This window comes from Antrostomus carolinensis, unplaced genomic scaffold (genome assembly GCF_000700745.2).
Source record: "Antrostomus carolinensis isolate BGI_N321 unplaced genomic scaffold, ASM70074v2 scaffold29748, whole genome shotgun sequence".
NCBI lineage: Eukaryota > Metazoa > Chordata > Aves > Caprimulgiformes > Caprimulgidae > Antrostomus > Antrostomus carolinensis.
The window spans coordinates 629-14,155 of NW_010332799.1; the positions used below are offsets into that span (position 1 = coordinate 629).

The 13,527-nt window shown below is 50.9% G+C and overlaps 1 protein-coding gene across 1 annotated transcript; it reads right to left on the reverse strand.

The window, feature by feature from the left end:
- Nucleotides 1-2,044: 2,044 nt before the first annotated feature.
- Nucleotides 2,045-8,902, reverse strand: LOC104519760 (allograft inflammatory factor 1-like; the record flags this gene model as incomplete). The annotated part of the gene is given in 4 exon segments (XM_010173642.1): nt 2,045-2,360; nt 4,037-4,199; nt 5,338-5,379; nt 8,782-8,902. Coding segments are annotated over 4 exon segments (414 nt in total), but the record flags the coding sequence as incomplete, so codon positions are not given.
- Nucleotides 8,903-13,527: the final 4,625 nt, after the last annotated feature.

The window sequence follows — 13,527 nt, forward strand, 5'->3', positions numbered from 1 at the left end:
CCTTACTGTGCTCCAGGGCCCCACAAAAGCAGCATGTGTTTTTTCAGTCACAGCAGGACCTGTGTTTCTTTCTTTGCTCCTTCCTGCCTCAAGTTCAGGAGAGTCCAGCCCTCTCTCAGTGCCAGCACGGGAGGTACATCACCTTAGCACTTAGCCCTGTGGGGACAAGGACATGTTGAGAAAGGCTGTTTCGAGCTCTAGCAGGTTGGGCTTGTCTTTTGCAGGACCAGAAGGACAAGGATTTCCACAGAGACAAAAAGCAGTGATGGCTTTAAGCAGTGACCTGAACTGTGGCAAACCACATCCAAATTTCCCTCGTGTAATGCACTCCCTTTATTTTCTACCTGAACAGCAGCTTTAACACACATAGCCCAGAAAAGCAGGTGCATTCCCAGAGGCTGACAGGCAGCAGAAAGCAGACACAGGGCTCTGATCTAAGGGCAACTCTGTCCTTTTGAGGAACACATGGAAAAAGTGTACCCAGTCATTCCCCCAGGCAGCCTGGTCTCTATTTTGATAACTGACATCAGACAAGAACCTCAGGCAATTGCTTCAAGAGAGAATGAGAGCAGAGAGGATAAAAACAACAAGAACAAAAAAAATCTTTTAAGAGAAGCATTACAAGTGTCTGCTCTTGATAAACAAGTTATTCCTTAAAACAACACTGCCACCTGCTTTCTTTCAGTAAGTCAGAAAAAAGACAGCTTTCAGGAGGTAGCCTCTGCATTTCGTAACACAAGTTCCATGGCATTTCGTCAGTTATTACAGATAAAGATCAGAGCAAGACAGTTCAAACCTATCTCCAGGATCTATTCAAGGGTTTATATTAACAGACTTGGAAACCAGAGCACTTAATCTGCAACCAATCATATGGACCAAGCTTCAGAGCAGCCAAACTAAATACACCAACACACAGTGTAGCTTCAGAAGATTTATTTTCAGTCCTTAAAGTAGACTAGCGCTGCTTTTGCTCATAATTTTTTCTCTCCATTACAGTTTTGGTTTTCATGCAAACAGTAGTGAGATTTTTTTTTTTTTTTTTATTTAAAAGTGCAGCCTTTGGCAGGAACAATCAGCCTAGTAGAGTTAATCATCTGTATTTCCTTTAAAAAATTATTTATTAAACAATGATTTTTTTTAAAAAAAGTTAAAAACTGCTAAGAACATTTAAGAAAATAATAGGGAAAGGGTAAAGAGCAAACATCTGGATTCCAGAAATTGCATAGAGAGCAAGAATCACTGCAGTAACCAGAGTGTGGACAGCACAGTCCCAGCAACATCTGGATCCCACCTCATACTCCACACTTAAAGCCATTCTTATTTTGCAGACGTGAGGACTTACCCATCAGGGAAATGTATCCCATAGTCTCAGGGGACTGAGCTGAAACACATACAGGGAGGTCTGCAAAAATCAGAGGCCCAGAGCAGCTGCATGAGGACAGATCCTCATCCACAACTGGTCTGGCAGGGCTCACAGTTCAGTACCCAGCTCCCTTTCACCTGAAGGTTTGATTTCCCCTGGGCCCTCCTGAGGGGCTGCAAAGGCATAACAAGCAGGCTTGTTTCTGCACTCGATGGACAGGACAACCACTCGCCCAGAGGTTATGCTCCTGATCTGATGCAAGTAGAGATTTATCAGGAAGGGAGTCCCTAAGGGGCAGAAGGTGTCCCTGCAGTCAGCCATGCCTACTGCCAAGCTTAAAGACCTGCAGGCAAACCTCTGGTGTCCATGAGCCTTCGCGTGGCACACAACTAGGCTACAGAGGTGGGAGCCCAACTTGTGTTTTGGTGAGGTCAGGAGGGGAAGGAAGAGCCAAGTCCAAAGTCAGGAAGCATGGGATGGAGCAGAGAAGGCACTTATTTCTTTGCACCCATGAAGCTGCTGTCAGGGGCTTTGCCAGAGAAGGGCTCGATGTCTGTCAGGAAGGCCCTCTCAGAACCTGTGGTGAGAAGCACAGCTCCGAATCCATACACTGGGAGGAAAGTAGCTCCTCATCTGAGAAATGCAGGAAGTGCAGAGGAAAGAGTAAAATCACAGGATTACTTTTTTGGTCTCACATTACACTTGGTGCTACAGCTTCTGTCTAACAAATGAAGTTGGCTAAGGGATGCGGCAGAAAGACATGAGCTGGCATCTCCAGCTTCCCTTGCTGTTCCTCTAAGGCAGGTTAGTTGAAAACTACAACTGTCCACAGTAGAGAGTAACAAAGCACAGGTAACCTGTGTTACAGGCCAGCAAAGCAAACAGTGCCAACTTTTCAGCCTGTCCTCTTCAAGGGAGGCTGGCTATGTCTCTCTCTGGAGGCGGACCAGAAGGTTTGGGGTTGCTTTCATTGGCTTTTCCTTCAAACATCATCACCCTGCAAAACACAACAGATAATACCAATGAAAAAAGTGGGTGCATTCTTTACCCATCACTGGAGGTGGGATTATCTTGTCTGCTGAAAAATAGCATCTGCCTTCTATGCAAAGGACATTCGATAGTTAACAGGGGGGAGAAAGTCAACCGAGGGCAGTGCTGCCAGCCTGGCAGGCTGCTTTGCTTTTCCAGCAGCTTCCAGGAGTGGGTTCCCAAAGCCTCTGCTGGTTTTCCTCTCAGCGCCCAGAGGATTAGCACATTTTATTTTGACAGCCAATTCCAAAATCCCCTGGGTACACACTGCACACCAAGTTCTCCTGATGCATAAAAGCAAATACCATCCCTGACCCACCTTGTACGTAACCACACAGCAGAACATTCAAAAGCCAACACCAACCAACAGCAACCACAGCCAGGAAAGAGCGCAGAGACAAGGAGCAAGGCACTGGCCAGAAGAATCCCAAGAATTTTGCAACCACCCGCACTGTCTTCCTCCCTGAGGACTGCAGCTACGCTGGGAATGCCAGCTGCCACGCTGGATCAAAGGACTTGCACTGCTCTTGGGATGAGTTTTACATTTCTGCTCCTGCTCTAAAGAGTGCAGCAGACAATGGGGCGTCTGTTAGCAAGAGAAGGGACCCATCTGTGAAAGCTGCTGCAGTTGGGAGGAAGGATGGAAGATATGGGACAGCCTGCAGGCTCAGCCTGCTTCTGTGGAGAAAGAGAGGTGGAATGGGAGTGTCAGGAGTCTGTGTGTGCTTGGAAGAAGAGCATCCCAACGCACAGACACAGTGGGGAGAGACTCATCCCCAGCAAACATGTACCAGCTTAGAGGGACCACATGAGGGGTGAGTGCAAGATCCTTCCTCCCCACCTGCCTTGAAAGCTGGCTGCATTTCTAAAGCTGCCTTCAGAAAGGGGCAAGGGGGATGGAGAGGAGCAGCTCCCATTCATGGTGGTTACACACACAAAAGGAGGGCCAGCCTCTGTGACTGTGAAAGAAAAAGTCAGCTTCAGTGGGATGGAGATGGAGCCAAACAAGTGTTTGGAAGCCATTTGTTACAGCAGGACTTTCAAAGCCTTGTCGAGAGGGCAGAGGGGGCCGTGGGAGGCTGGGGCTGGCAGGCCGGACCGCAGAAAACCTCTCCCAGCACAAGCCAGCTGTTTCAAGCATGTGTCCTCTCTCTCTCTCCATCTACTGCCTGTCTCCCAAAATCAGGCAAGGAGACAGGCAGTAACAGGAAACAGGAGCCAACACTGCTGGTGTTGGCAGGACCGTCATTCACCGCTCAAGTCTTGCCACCATTCACAGGGGAAGCTGTGTCCCCAAAGCCAGCAGAAGCCACGGGGGAGAGACGGAAGAACGGCAGCACTGAGTGCCTGCACAGCACACCCCCAGGAAAGGGGGAGAATGGCTCTGCACGGAGCAGTGGGGAGGAAGCCTGTGTGAACACACAGCAGACAGCTCCGCTGAGTGCTCGCCACTGCTCAGCCCAGACATGGGCTTTTACACCTTCTCGTGTCTTTCTGCAAACTCCCTTCACAAGGGTCCTCATGGCCCCTCCATGAGCACCAGACACACACAGCTCCACCAGGCAGAACAACTTCTACTTCCCAGCTCTCCAACATGCCAGCTCAGATCCCGCATCTCCCAAGCTCCCTCCCAGGGACACTCACAGTTTAAGCACAGCAGAACGTTTCCCAAGCATCACGTTGACAAAGTCCTGGTACGAGATGGTCTCACTAACTCCTCCAGTGACCTCAGAGATCATCTTCTTCAGTTCTAGATGGGTCTTTGGAGCCCCCAACTTCTCCATCATCCTTTTGACAGACATCAAATCTGCAAGAGCAAGGCAATTGGTGCTGTTGAGAGGTGACCACGCTAAGCACAGATCAACTCTAGGGCCATAGGCATGAGTTCCCACCTCAGACCACCTCACCTCTGGGGCTGACAGCATTAAGCTGTGGCTGAAAGCCACGCTTTCCAGTACTGCTTACTGCTGTACTGCCCAGTACGGAGCATTATTTCCTATTTGTGCAGCTCAAGATAAAAGCACCACACACACAGAAGAGGGAAAACTCTCCAAGAGCTCCAAAGACACGTGGGGACACTGTTCTCCAGCTCATAGCGTGGTGCCAAGAATCACAAAGATGGGGAGGAGGGAAGCAACACCAGGGTTAAAGCCGGAGACAAACAGGCAGTGGGGAGTGGGTGCCCCTGCCCATCACCACAGGCCATTTCCTTCCATTGCCCTTGCTGCCTGCTGAGACCCACGGCCCCTTCCCTCCTGGAAAAGGCAGCACAGCCCTGAGTCAGGCCTCCTGCAGCTCCACAGGCTTTACTTCAGCTCCAGGAATGGTGGAGGAGGGGAGCGGGGCAGCAGCATGTGAGCTATTACACTTCAGTGTCAGCTCCAGGCTGGACCTTTACATAATTGGTGTTTTCTGTGCCCAAACCAGGGCTGCTGAGCTGAGCCAGACTCACACCCATGTCTTCTGCTTCCCTCCCAGAAAAGCAAAGAGCGTCTCTGCACTATAAGTGCTCATATTTTTATACAGCTTCTGCCTCAAGCCAGGCAAAGACCAGGATTGTCCAAGACCTGCAGCTTCCCAGCTCTGGAAATGCTGAGGATTGAGAAGGTGGCCTCAGTAGAGAAAAAGGTAGAAGGAAAAAAAAAAAAAAGCATTGAGAGCCAGAAGAAGTGGAGGAGCTAAGCAGAGCCTCAGGAGAAGAACAGGACTGAGAAGAGCTTGAAGCAGGTGAGGAGAGACTGAGGAAACTGAGAAGCAGGGGCTGGAGAGCCAAGGAAGCCCCTGGCTGGCAATCAAGATCCAAGCAAGGCTGGACACAGCAGCAACCCACAGGTTTTCCTCCTCAGCAACCCAAGTGCAGAGGGAAGCAGCAGATACAGCAGCAGATACCACCTCAGCAGGCTGTTGCTCTTCCAGCCCAGCACCAGCATCCCCGAGTCACTCACCAATCTCGCCTTGGTTGTTCAGGTCAAACTCCATGTACTTCTCTGGAAGAGACACAGAAGCGAGTTAGCAGGATACTCGAGCAGGGGGTATGCAGTGCTTTGGAGCAGTGCCTGCTTAAAGCAATGAAATAAAGGATTTGGGGATAAGATTGATATACTGCTGCATGCAAACAGTTCAGAGAGGGAAAGCATCTCAAGACCTGGCTCTTGGACCCTTAGCTCAATTCCAGGGCTCTAGAGTTAAGTGCTCTTTAATTGTGGCTGCTTTTCATTTAAGCTGAAGGAAAACACTGGCATGAGAACAAGGCATCAGCTAGCCATGAACAGTGTTAAAAGGTTTCCAGCCAGAAAAACAAAGCTCTGGAATAGCCTCCCAGAAGGAGTAGCAAGGAAAACAAAACCCTGAGCACTCCCAAGATGAAGCCTGATCGGATTAGGAGGCGGATTAAATGACGTGGTTGCCTGCAATATCAAGGGAGAGGCTCTACAGCCCTCCCAACGCTGCTCTGCACTCCCAGAGCAGCACCTGCCAGCAGAGATGTTCAAGGACCACACCAACAGGATAAAGCCAAGAACATGCCTAGGAGCAGTCACACTGGAGCAGGCTGTTTGCCCTTCCAGCTTGCTGTCAAACATTGCTGAATCGGGCAACTCCAGCATCCTCAGAGAAAGGCAGTGCCTGCTCAAGAAGGTCTGGTTAACTTTGCAGGACAAAAGCTTGCACGCTGTAACAGAGCACTGATTTGAGTCAGAAAATCAGGATTTCAGTCCTGTGCTGCTTCTGACCTTTGGAGTGGCACACCTGTGTGCTTTGTACCCTGCCCTGGCTTTTTAGCTGTTCCACATTTAGATATTAAGCTCTTCAGGCAAGGATTTGTTGGTCTTACAGACCGTACAGCTCCTGGCACCGCAGGGGTCCCCCCATCATCTCAGTTCTGCTAAATGAGAAGAGCAAGATGCCTGCTGTCACCAGCCATCCACACTGAGCTGGAGAAATCTCCACTTGCCCTGCAGTTAGCACTCACTCCCCAAAACAGCCTTGGAGGACTCACATTAAGTGAGAGGTCCCAGGCTGCTCCTTTCCTCCAAGGGAAAAGGTCCTTTTGCCTCCACTCCAGGGACACCAGCAAGCAGATGAGCGTGAACAGAGAACTGACAGGCTAATTTAAGGAGCCAAAGAGGGTATATTTCACACATTGGAGCTTTCCCAGGACTTGAAGGACAGCATGGGGTTAACTGGATTGATGGCAGCTACAGGCAGGAGGCAGAGGAATGGCTTGGCAGGTCTTCACCATGGTCTCAGCTGGGGGATCACTACTGTCATGAGCTGACCAGGTCAGACCTACCGGAGTACCACATACAAACCAAAGTTGTTCATGCTTCAGGCAGGAATAAATCTCTCCCTTCAAGCATTAAGCAACATAGAACCTAGATCAGCCTATCCTATGAAGACAGGCTGAGAGAGTTGGGGCTGTTCAGCCCAGAGAAGAAAAGGCTCCAGGGAGACCTTCTAGCGGCCTTCTAGTACCTGAAGGGGCTACAAGAAGGCTGGGGAGGAACATTTGATCAGGGCACATAGTGATGGGATGAGGGGTAATGGTTTTAAACTGGAAGAGGAGAGATTTAGATTAGATATTCAGAAAAAATTCTTTCCTGTGAGGGTGGTCAGACACTGGAACAGGTTGCCCAGAGAAGCTGTGGCTGCTCCTCCCTGGAAGTGTTCAAGGCCAGGTTGGATGAGGCTTCGAGCAACCTGGTCTAGTGGAAGGTGTCCCTGCTCATGGCAGGAGGGTTGAAACTAGATGATCTTTAAGGTCCCTTCCAACCCAGACCAGTCTATGATTCTATAGGTGAAATTGGGGCTGCCACACATCTGGTGAGGGGCTAAAGCGATGCCTGATGTAGAACTGGCTCTCCCCACACTCTGCCCCACTGTAATGACCTTGTGCAAATGAACTGCCACCTCGCTGGGCAGGGGTCAGGCACCCCAGTATGCATTTGGGGACACAAACTCTGCTTTGCTGTGTTTGTGCCCAACACGTTTTCTTTTCTTCTCAGCTGACACTAAGCCAAACGCACAGAGAACAGAAGCAGCTTTACATCATCGTGCTCTGAGCCTTGGCTAGGACTTTTATTTTTCCCTCCCATCCCAGCTGCGGGGATTTGGTGGGGCAAAACCATGAGTTGTCCCTCCCCTCACAAATGTATTTACACAAACACTGCACCGGGGCTCCCCAGGCTCGGCTGGGGAGGGCAGCGAGAAGGATGGCAGAGAAGAAACACTTCCCCCATCATCACACAATGAATTGATTGTTGGAGGAGCCGGGGGAGGTATTGAAGAGTGGGACAGGCCACGGAGGCAAACTCATGAGGCAGCAGGAGGAGATGCCAAGGGCTCTCGTTACAGGGAATTCTGCGCCTGTGACCTACAGTTGCAATGTTTGAAGAGCCTCAATTGTGATGGGGAAAAATAATGCGGAGCTGCAGCCAAAAGCCAAAGCCATACAAAAGGCGACAGAAAAAAGGACAGGGAGCACAGGAGGCTCCTCTGTCCCCAGCAGGGTAAGGGACCACAAAACCCCAGCTAGATTCTTCCGTGCTGGATTGCAAAGCCAAAATTCAAAGGGAAATAGCAGTCAACACCTGAAATGGAAGCAAGGTCAGGATGTATTTGGTCAGAGCCAGGTTGAGGACAAACCTTGAGGGCAGTGTGACGCAGAAGGCATGTTTTCTCAACTGCCTTCAGCCACTGCTTAGAAAGAAAGTGGATATACCCAGAACAGCCCTGCCAAATCTTGTCCTGTAACCACTTTGGGGACAAGCTCCTGAGCTTTTTCGCTATCCCCCATCCCAGCAAACAGCCTGAATATAAGCCCCAGATCTGCTGACCCTCTGGCATTAGGCTTTGGCCAGGATTAGAGACATCTTACTGCTGTCACTTCTGGTACCAAGGGGCTTGGGGAGGACCAGATCAGACTGCAGAAACTTGTGGGGAGAGAAAGGTCCCAACTCCTTCAGGAAGCAGCTGAAACCTCTGCTCTGTGGGAAGAGGTCCTCCTACTCACTGAAGAAAAAGAGTCCAGCTACTGCATCATCCATTACACCACCTAGCTTGTCTAGGTATCTAGACAGAAACCATCCTCCTTCGCTGCTCCCCGGGGCTTTGCCCACGCAGCAGGTTTTGCTGTAATAGCAGCTGCCAGGCAGAGATGTCTGCAGGGTGACATGTCCCAGCCCTGCGAGAGCAAGTGGGAGAAGCACAAAGGCTCACGTGGGAAAACCACCTCTCTGGGGAATTTCACCGAGTCTCACAAGGAAGAGGGAGGCATCCATCCCAGCTCAGTCACTTGTATTTGGCAGAGAATCTCAGCCTGGTAGGATCCAAGTGCTGAGGAAAATAATCTGTTCAGAGCAAACAGGACAGGGAAACCCTCCAGTTCTCACCTTTGAACACTGCCAACTTCTCCTCCAGATCTTCTTCATCACTGAACTTTGGGTCACAAAGAAATTCCTAAAATAGGAAAAAAAGGATATCCCCAAGGTTAAAGACACAAAGGAAAACACCCTAGAGGGCAGGTACAAATGCAGCATTACCCAGAAGGCCTACACGATTCCCAGAGAGCCACATCTGAGCAACAGTGCCAGGAGGCTTGAAAATGGGTTGAATCCCCTCCACACCTTGTCATTAACATTCCAGTGCAAGGGGAATGCCTCTGGTGTCTCAGATATCCCACCAAGAGCTTGAGGGAGGACTGGACCCCATGTGCCTTTGGAATAACTGCATGGAACCCCCTCTCCTTGCTCACCCAAGGTTTCAGCTCCCCACATCTCTGCTTAAGCACACACAGCATATGGATGAGATACCTATTCTCAGCAAGGACTCCTGTTCCTTTCAAAAAACACTGAGATTTCAAACTCTTGGATAATTCTGAGGGCTAGCAAATAGAACAGGCAAAGCTTGCAGAACATCATGCACCAAGAAAGGACAAATATTTGGGGGGAAGGAACAGGCTCTCACTCTCTCAAACTGCCCATTCAGTTTTCTCTCTACTCTGCCTCAGGAAGAAATCCTGGGTCAGTTCTGGTCACTTGTCCCTAGCCCCACCTCAAAAACCTGCAGGCACCCAAGAGAACAGACCACAACTTGCCCAGCCAGCTCAACTGCTACATCCTGCCAGCAACACCCCCACAGCCATGAGCGGGAGGGTCTTGCTCCTGTCTCTACCCTCCTACACTGCCCAGCTCCAGCAAGCCCAGCACAGCTTAATGACCCGGTCTGTGTTCAGCAACAACACCACATTCTTCAGAGCAGAAATCATTAACATCTGCACAGTTTATGCACTGCCTGTCCAGGATAAAACCCCTCCAGGGGTTAGAGTGGGTAAAGCACTGAGGCCATTCCCTACTCTGGGCATGTGTTCCTCACCACTGTTATCCATGCTGACAAGGAAGGCAGGAGTGAGTCCCCAAGAGACTAGGATCTCTGGCACTGGTAGTACTGGGGCAGCATCATTTGTGATTCATGAGATACACTCACCCCCAAAAAGCAGCTCCATCTGCAGACACTAGTGCATCAGGACTGCAGGAGGTCCACACAGCCACCAGTAACCCAAACACCCTCCAGCCTCCAGAACATGTTCTCATTTCTTCCAGAAGATTAAAACCAGCTGTCCCCAGGTGTGACAAGCTGTGCCAGTCTGGCTGCTGGGCCAGCTCTGGAAGTGCTGCAGCCCCAAGCTGATTGATGCCTGGTTCCTGCTGCCACAGCCAGCCCCAAGCCTTCCATACTTGATCATGCCTGCAGCACATGCTCCAGACCCCTCCAGCCCATATGCTGGGAGTCGCTTCCTCTTTACTGTCTCGGACAGAGGAGCCTGGACCTGTCCAGGGAGTCCCAGTGCCTCAAACCTTCACTGCTGGTTAGTTAACCACCGCTTTGGGAAGTCCTTTCTGTGCAGCTGAACTAAGGTTTCGTAGGAAACCCACTAGGACAGAAGTGACTGTCAACGCCTCCTCCCATCTCACAAACTCCAGATGGGACACCAGAGACCATGCCCACTAAACCAGTATGACACAGACTTCCCTTATCACCATGGACACCAACTCAAATTGAGAGCTGTGGTGAAAAGCAATGTTCCCAGTTCCTTTTTTTGCCCTCCTTTGCCAATTCAATTTGATTTATCTCAGTTATTTCTACCCAGGGGTATCATTTGCCGGCCCAACACAAAGGGCCCAATTGAGCTTTGAGACCTGGGCTCAGCCAGCAGCAGAAGTCAGAGAGTAGTCACATTACCTACTGCCACTGCCACCAAACAGCCTCTGTAGGAGGAACTTGCCAAACATCACTGAGAACCAAAACAGGGCCAAAGCACCTCCTGGCCATCAGGTCACAGATTCATTCCTGTTGTACAGGAGCAGTAGACAGCTTGCACCTCCCAGCAGGACAGGGGATGTGAGAGCAGAGTGCAGTGTTTCTCCAGGAGCAAGAAGCCTCACAGAAATGGTGAAGACTGAAGGGAATACTACATCCATAGAGGATGGCTGAGGGACATGTGCCCAGGGGTCCAACATTCCCTGGTAGCATGGTACTAGAGCAGGATGGGTGACATTGAGCACATACCTAGAACCCAGTCCCCTTACATGTCAACTGGATGGGAACTGGACAGCCCACCAGCATCACAGCTCTGTTCCAGACCCAAGGAAGCAAGAGGGGAGCACATTTCAAAGACATTCCACCCTCCACATTGTATACAAGCCAGGCTGTGACTGCGATAAGGCAAACACTCACAATAGCACACAGGAATTCAGTCCCCAGGGCCAGTGACTCAGACTCAGCCCAAGTGGCTGAAGTTCCTCCTAGAGCCTTTTGCTAAAGTTCCCATTTTAAGTGGTTTGTTCTATTAATAAGAACTGCTTAATAAGCCCCAGCCTCTCCCCCACTCCTGCCCTGAACAGCCTTTCTGGGAGACTTTAAGGCAATAAATTCAGCCACACAAGTCCCAGCTACCTGCAAGGCAACCTGAGCAAAGCCAGATCCTTCCTCACTCCCCAAAAAGGTGGGTCCAGCTGTCAGGCCAAGCTCTTACTGGGCTGTTCAAAAGCTCAATGCCCACTGCCCTGCCTACTGGGGCTGGGAAGGGGCTGAGGGATGCTCGTGCCTGCCCTGGATGAGAGAAGCCGACACCTGCTCTCTAGTAGGCTGAATTTTCCTTCCTCTCAGCCCAGCGCATTAGAGGGTAAAACTAGGTTGAAACTAATCTCTGCTGGATTAGATTTGCCACCTTGATGCACGAGGCTGACCAATGTGATTGCCGTTCCCTGGGAAAAGGGGAATGGCCAAGAGGAGATCCCAGAGGAGCGTTTCCAGCTGGAAGAAAGAATTCAATACTAGGACTCGGCTGTCCAGCAGCACGTGTGCACTCAGAACGCTGCCTGCCAAAGACCCTTACGCCAGTGAGAGCTCTGGGGTAGAAACCAGCCAGGAAAACAGGGCTGGGAGGAAACTAAGTGTTAGGATGAGACAATGAGATTAAGCCTGATAGGAATTTGGCCTAATGATATGTTTTATTAGGAGCACTCTACTGGTTTGCAGCTCTGGGGCTCTTCAGGGCTTGGAAAACCCCCTCCCTGGCTCCAGCCACAGTATCAGCCCAGGTTTATACATCAGCTCTGTGTCAAAGGAAGGTGTGAGCCACTCCGCTGCATCCTGCTGGCAGCAAACTCTGCTGCTACGCAGAGCTGGCAGAGCAAGCAAAGCACAGCAGCGCAGGGTTTGCTGCCCAGAGCCACCACAGCACAACGGCTTCTCAGGATCCGTGGGCTGCCACTACCCGCGGTATCTGCAGAAGAATTTCCAGCTGCTCAAATACCCTCTCCTAGCATTAAGCCAACACACAGGGCAGAAAGGACATGAACAAGCAGCTCCCACCTCCATCAGGAACAAGTTATGTAGCTTGTTTCATTTTTGTCATCCAAACCTCACCCAGAGAAAAAAAAACTGACAGAAGTGATGGCTAATTAGAGGAGAGAGAGGAGCCTGTCCCCAGTGTGGGAGGAAAAGGAGCCCCCAGCCCTGGTGGGGGGGGGCTTCTCAGACTCAGTCCTACAGCTCCTACCAGCTATACCCACGCTATGCCCAAGTGATGCTGGAGCACAGCTCTACAGCAGCTGAAACTGGAGCAACAGGTGCCCCAACCCAAGGGTCAACACTGCTTTAGCTGTGGGGGACACTTGAGGCCCGCGTACACACGTTGTTGGCACAGGGAATGTCATGCTTGCCTTCCAACAGTAGCTTTCCAAGGCTCCTTTTTAGCCAAGTGCTCCTATTTTACACCTTATCCCGCAGCACCTCTTTTTCTGCTCTTATTTCACAGCACCTCCTGGTTCTAATCACATCATTCCCTTCCCAGTGACCTACATAAACTTCACCTCCACTGTCTCAACCCTGCCTGGAGGAACATATGGGCACTTTGCACTGCCCAGCCAATGCAAGGGCAAGGCAAGCCCACTGTCTCTTCCAGGCTCTCATCTTGTGCAGCTCTTTGATTTCTCCACCTGTAACACCAAGGGGCTGCTGGCTGTATCACAAAGTGATCACCAAACCTACTTAGAAATGACCCCAGAAATCCCATCGTTTGTTTCAAGGTTAAAACCTTCTTTTCACCTTCAGAACTGCTCGTGGCCGGGAGGGACACCAATGGAGCTGCCCTCACAGGCCATGCCAAGCAAGGGATGGGGAAAGCCCAAAGCTCTGGGGATCAGACCTTGCCTGACCCCAGCACGAAGGGCACACAGCCCAGCGTACTTTGCACTAATCCAGGAGCTGCCATTCCCCCTGCCCAAGGCTTGTGGGACATCCAACCACCCTGGACTCCTCATTTACCCACCGCAATTAAAAACTAATTGCTTGAGAGAACGGCTTGAGTCAAGCTCTTCTGAGCAGTGGACACTCCTCGCTCGCAGGAGGAGAAATCAAAGCGCTGGATACAGTGGAGGGGAGGTTGAAACCCTCTGGGAGAACAATAGCTCCTATTCTTCCCGGAGCACGTTCCCAAAGGGACTTTCATGGCAGCGGGACACGGAGCACCCACTGGCACGGGTGGGCTGCCTGGGCTAAGGGGACCCGAGGGAAGGAAAGACGCCTGCGAGGGGAACACCCCGGGCAGAGGAGATGGAGAGAAACCCCTCAAC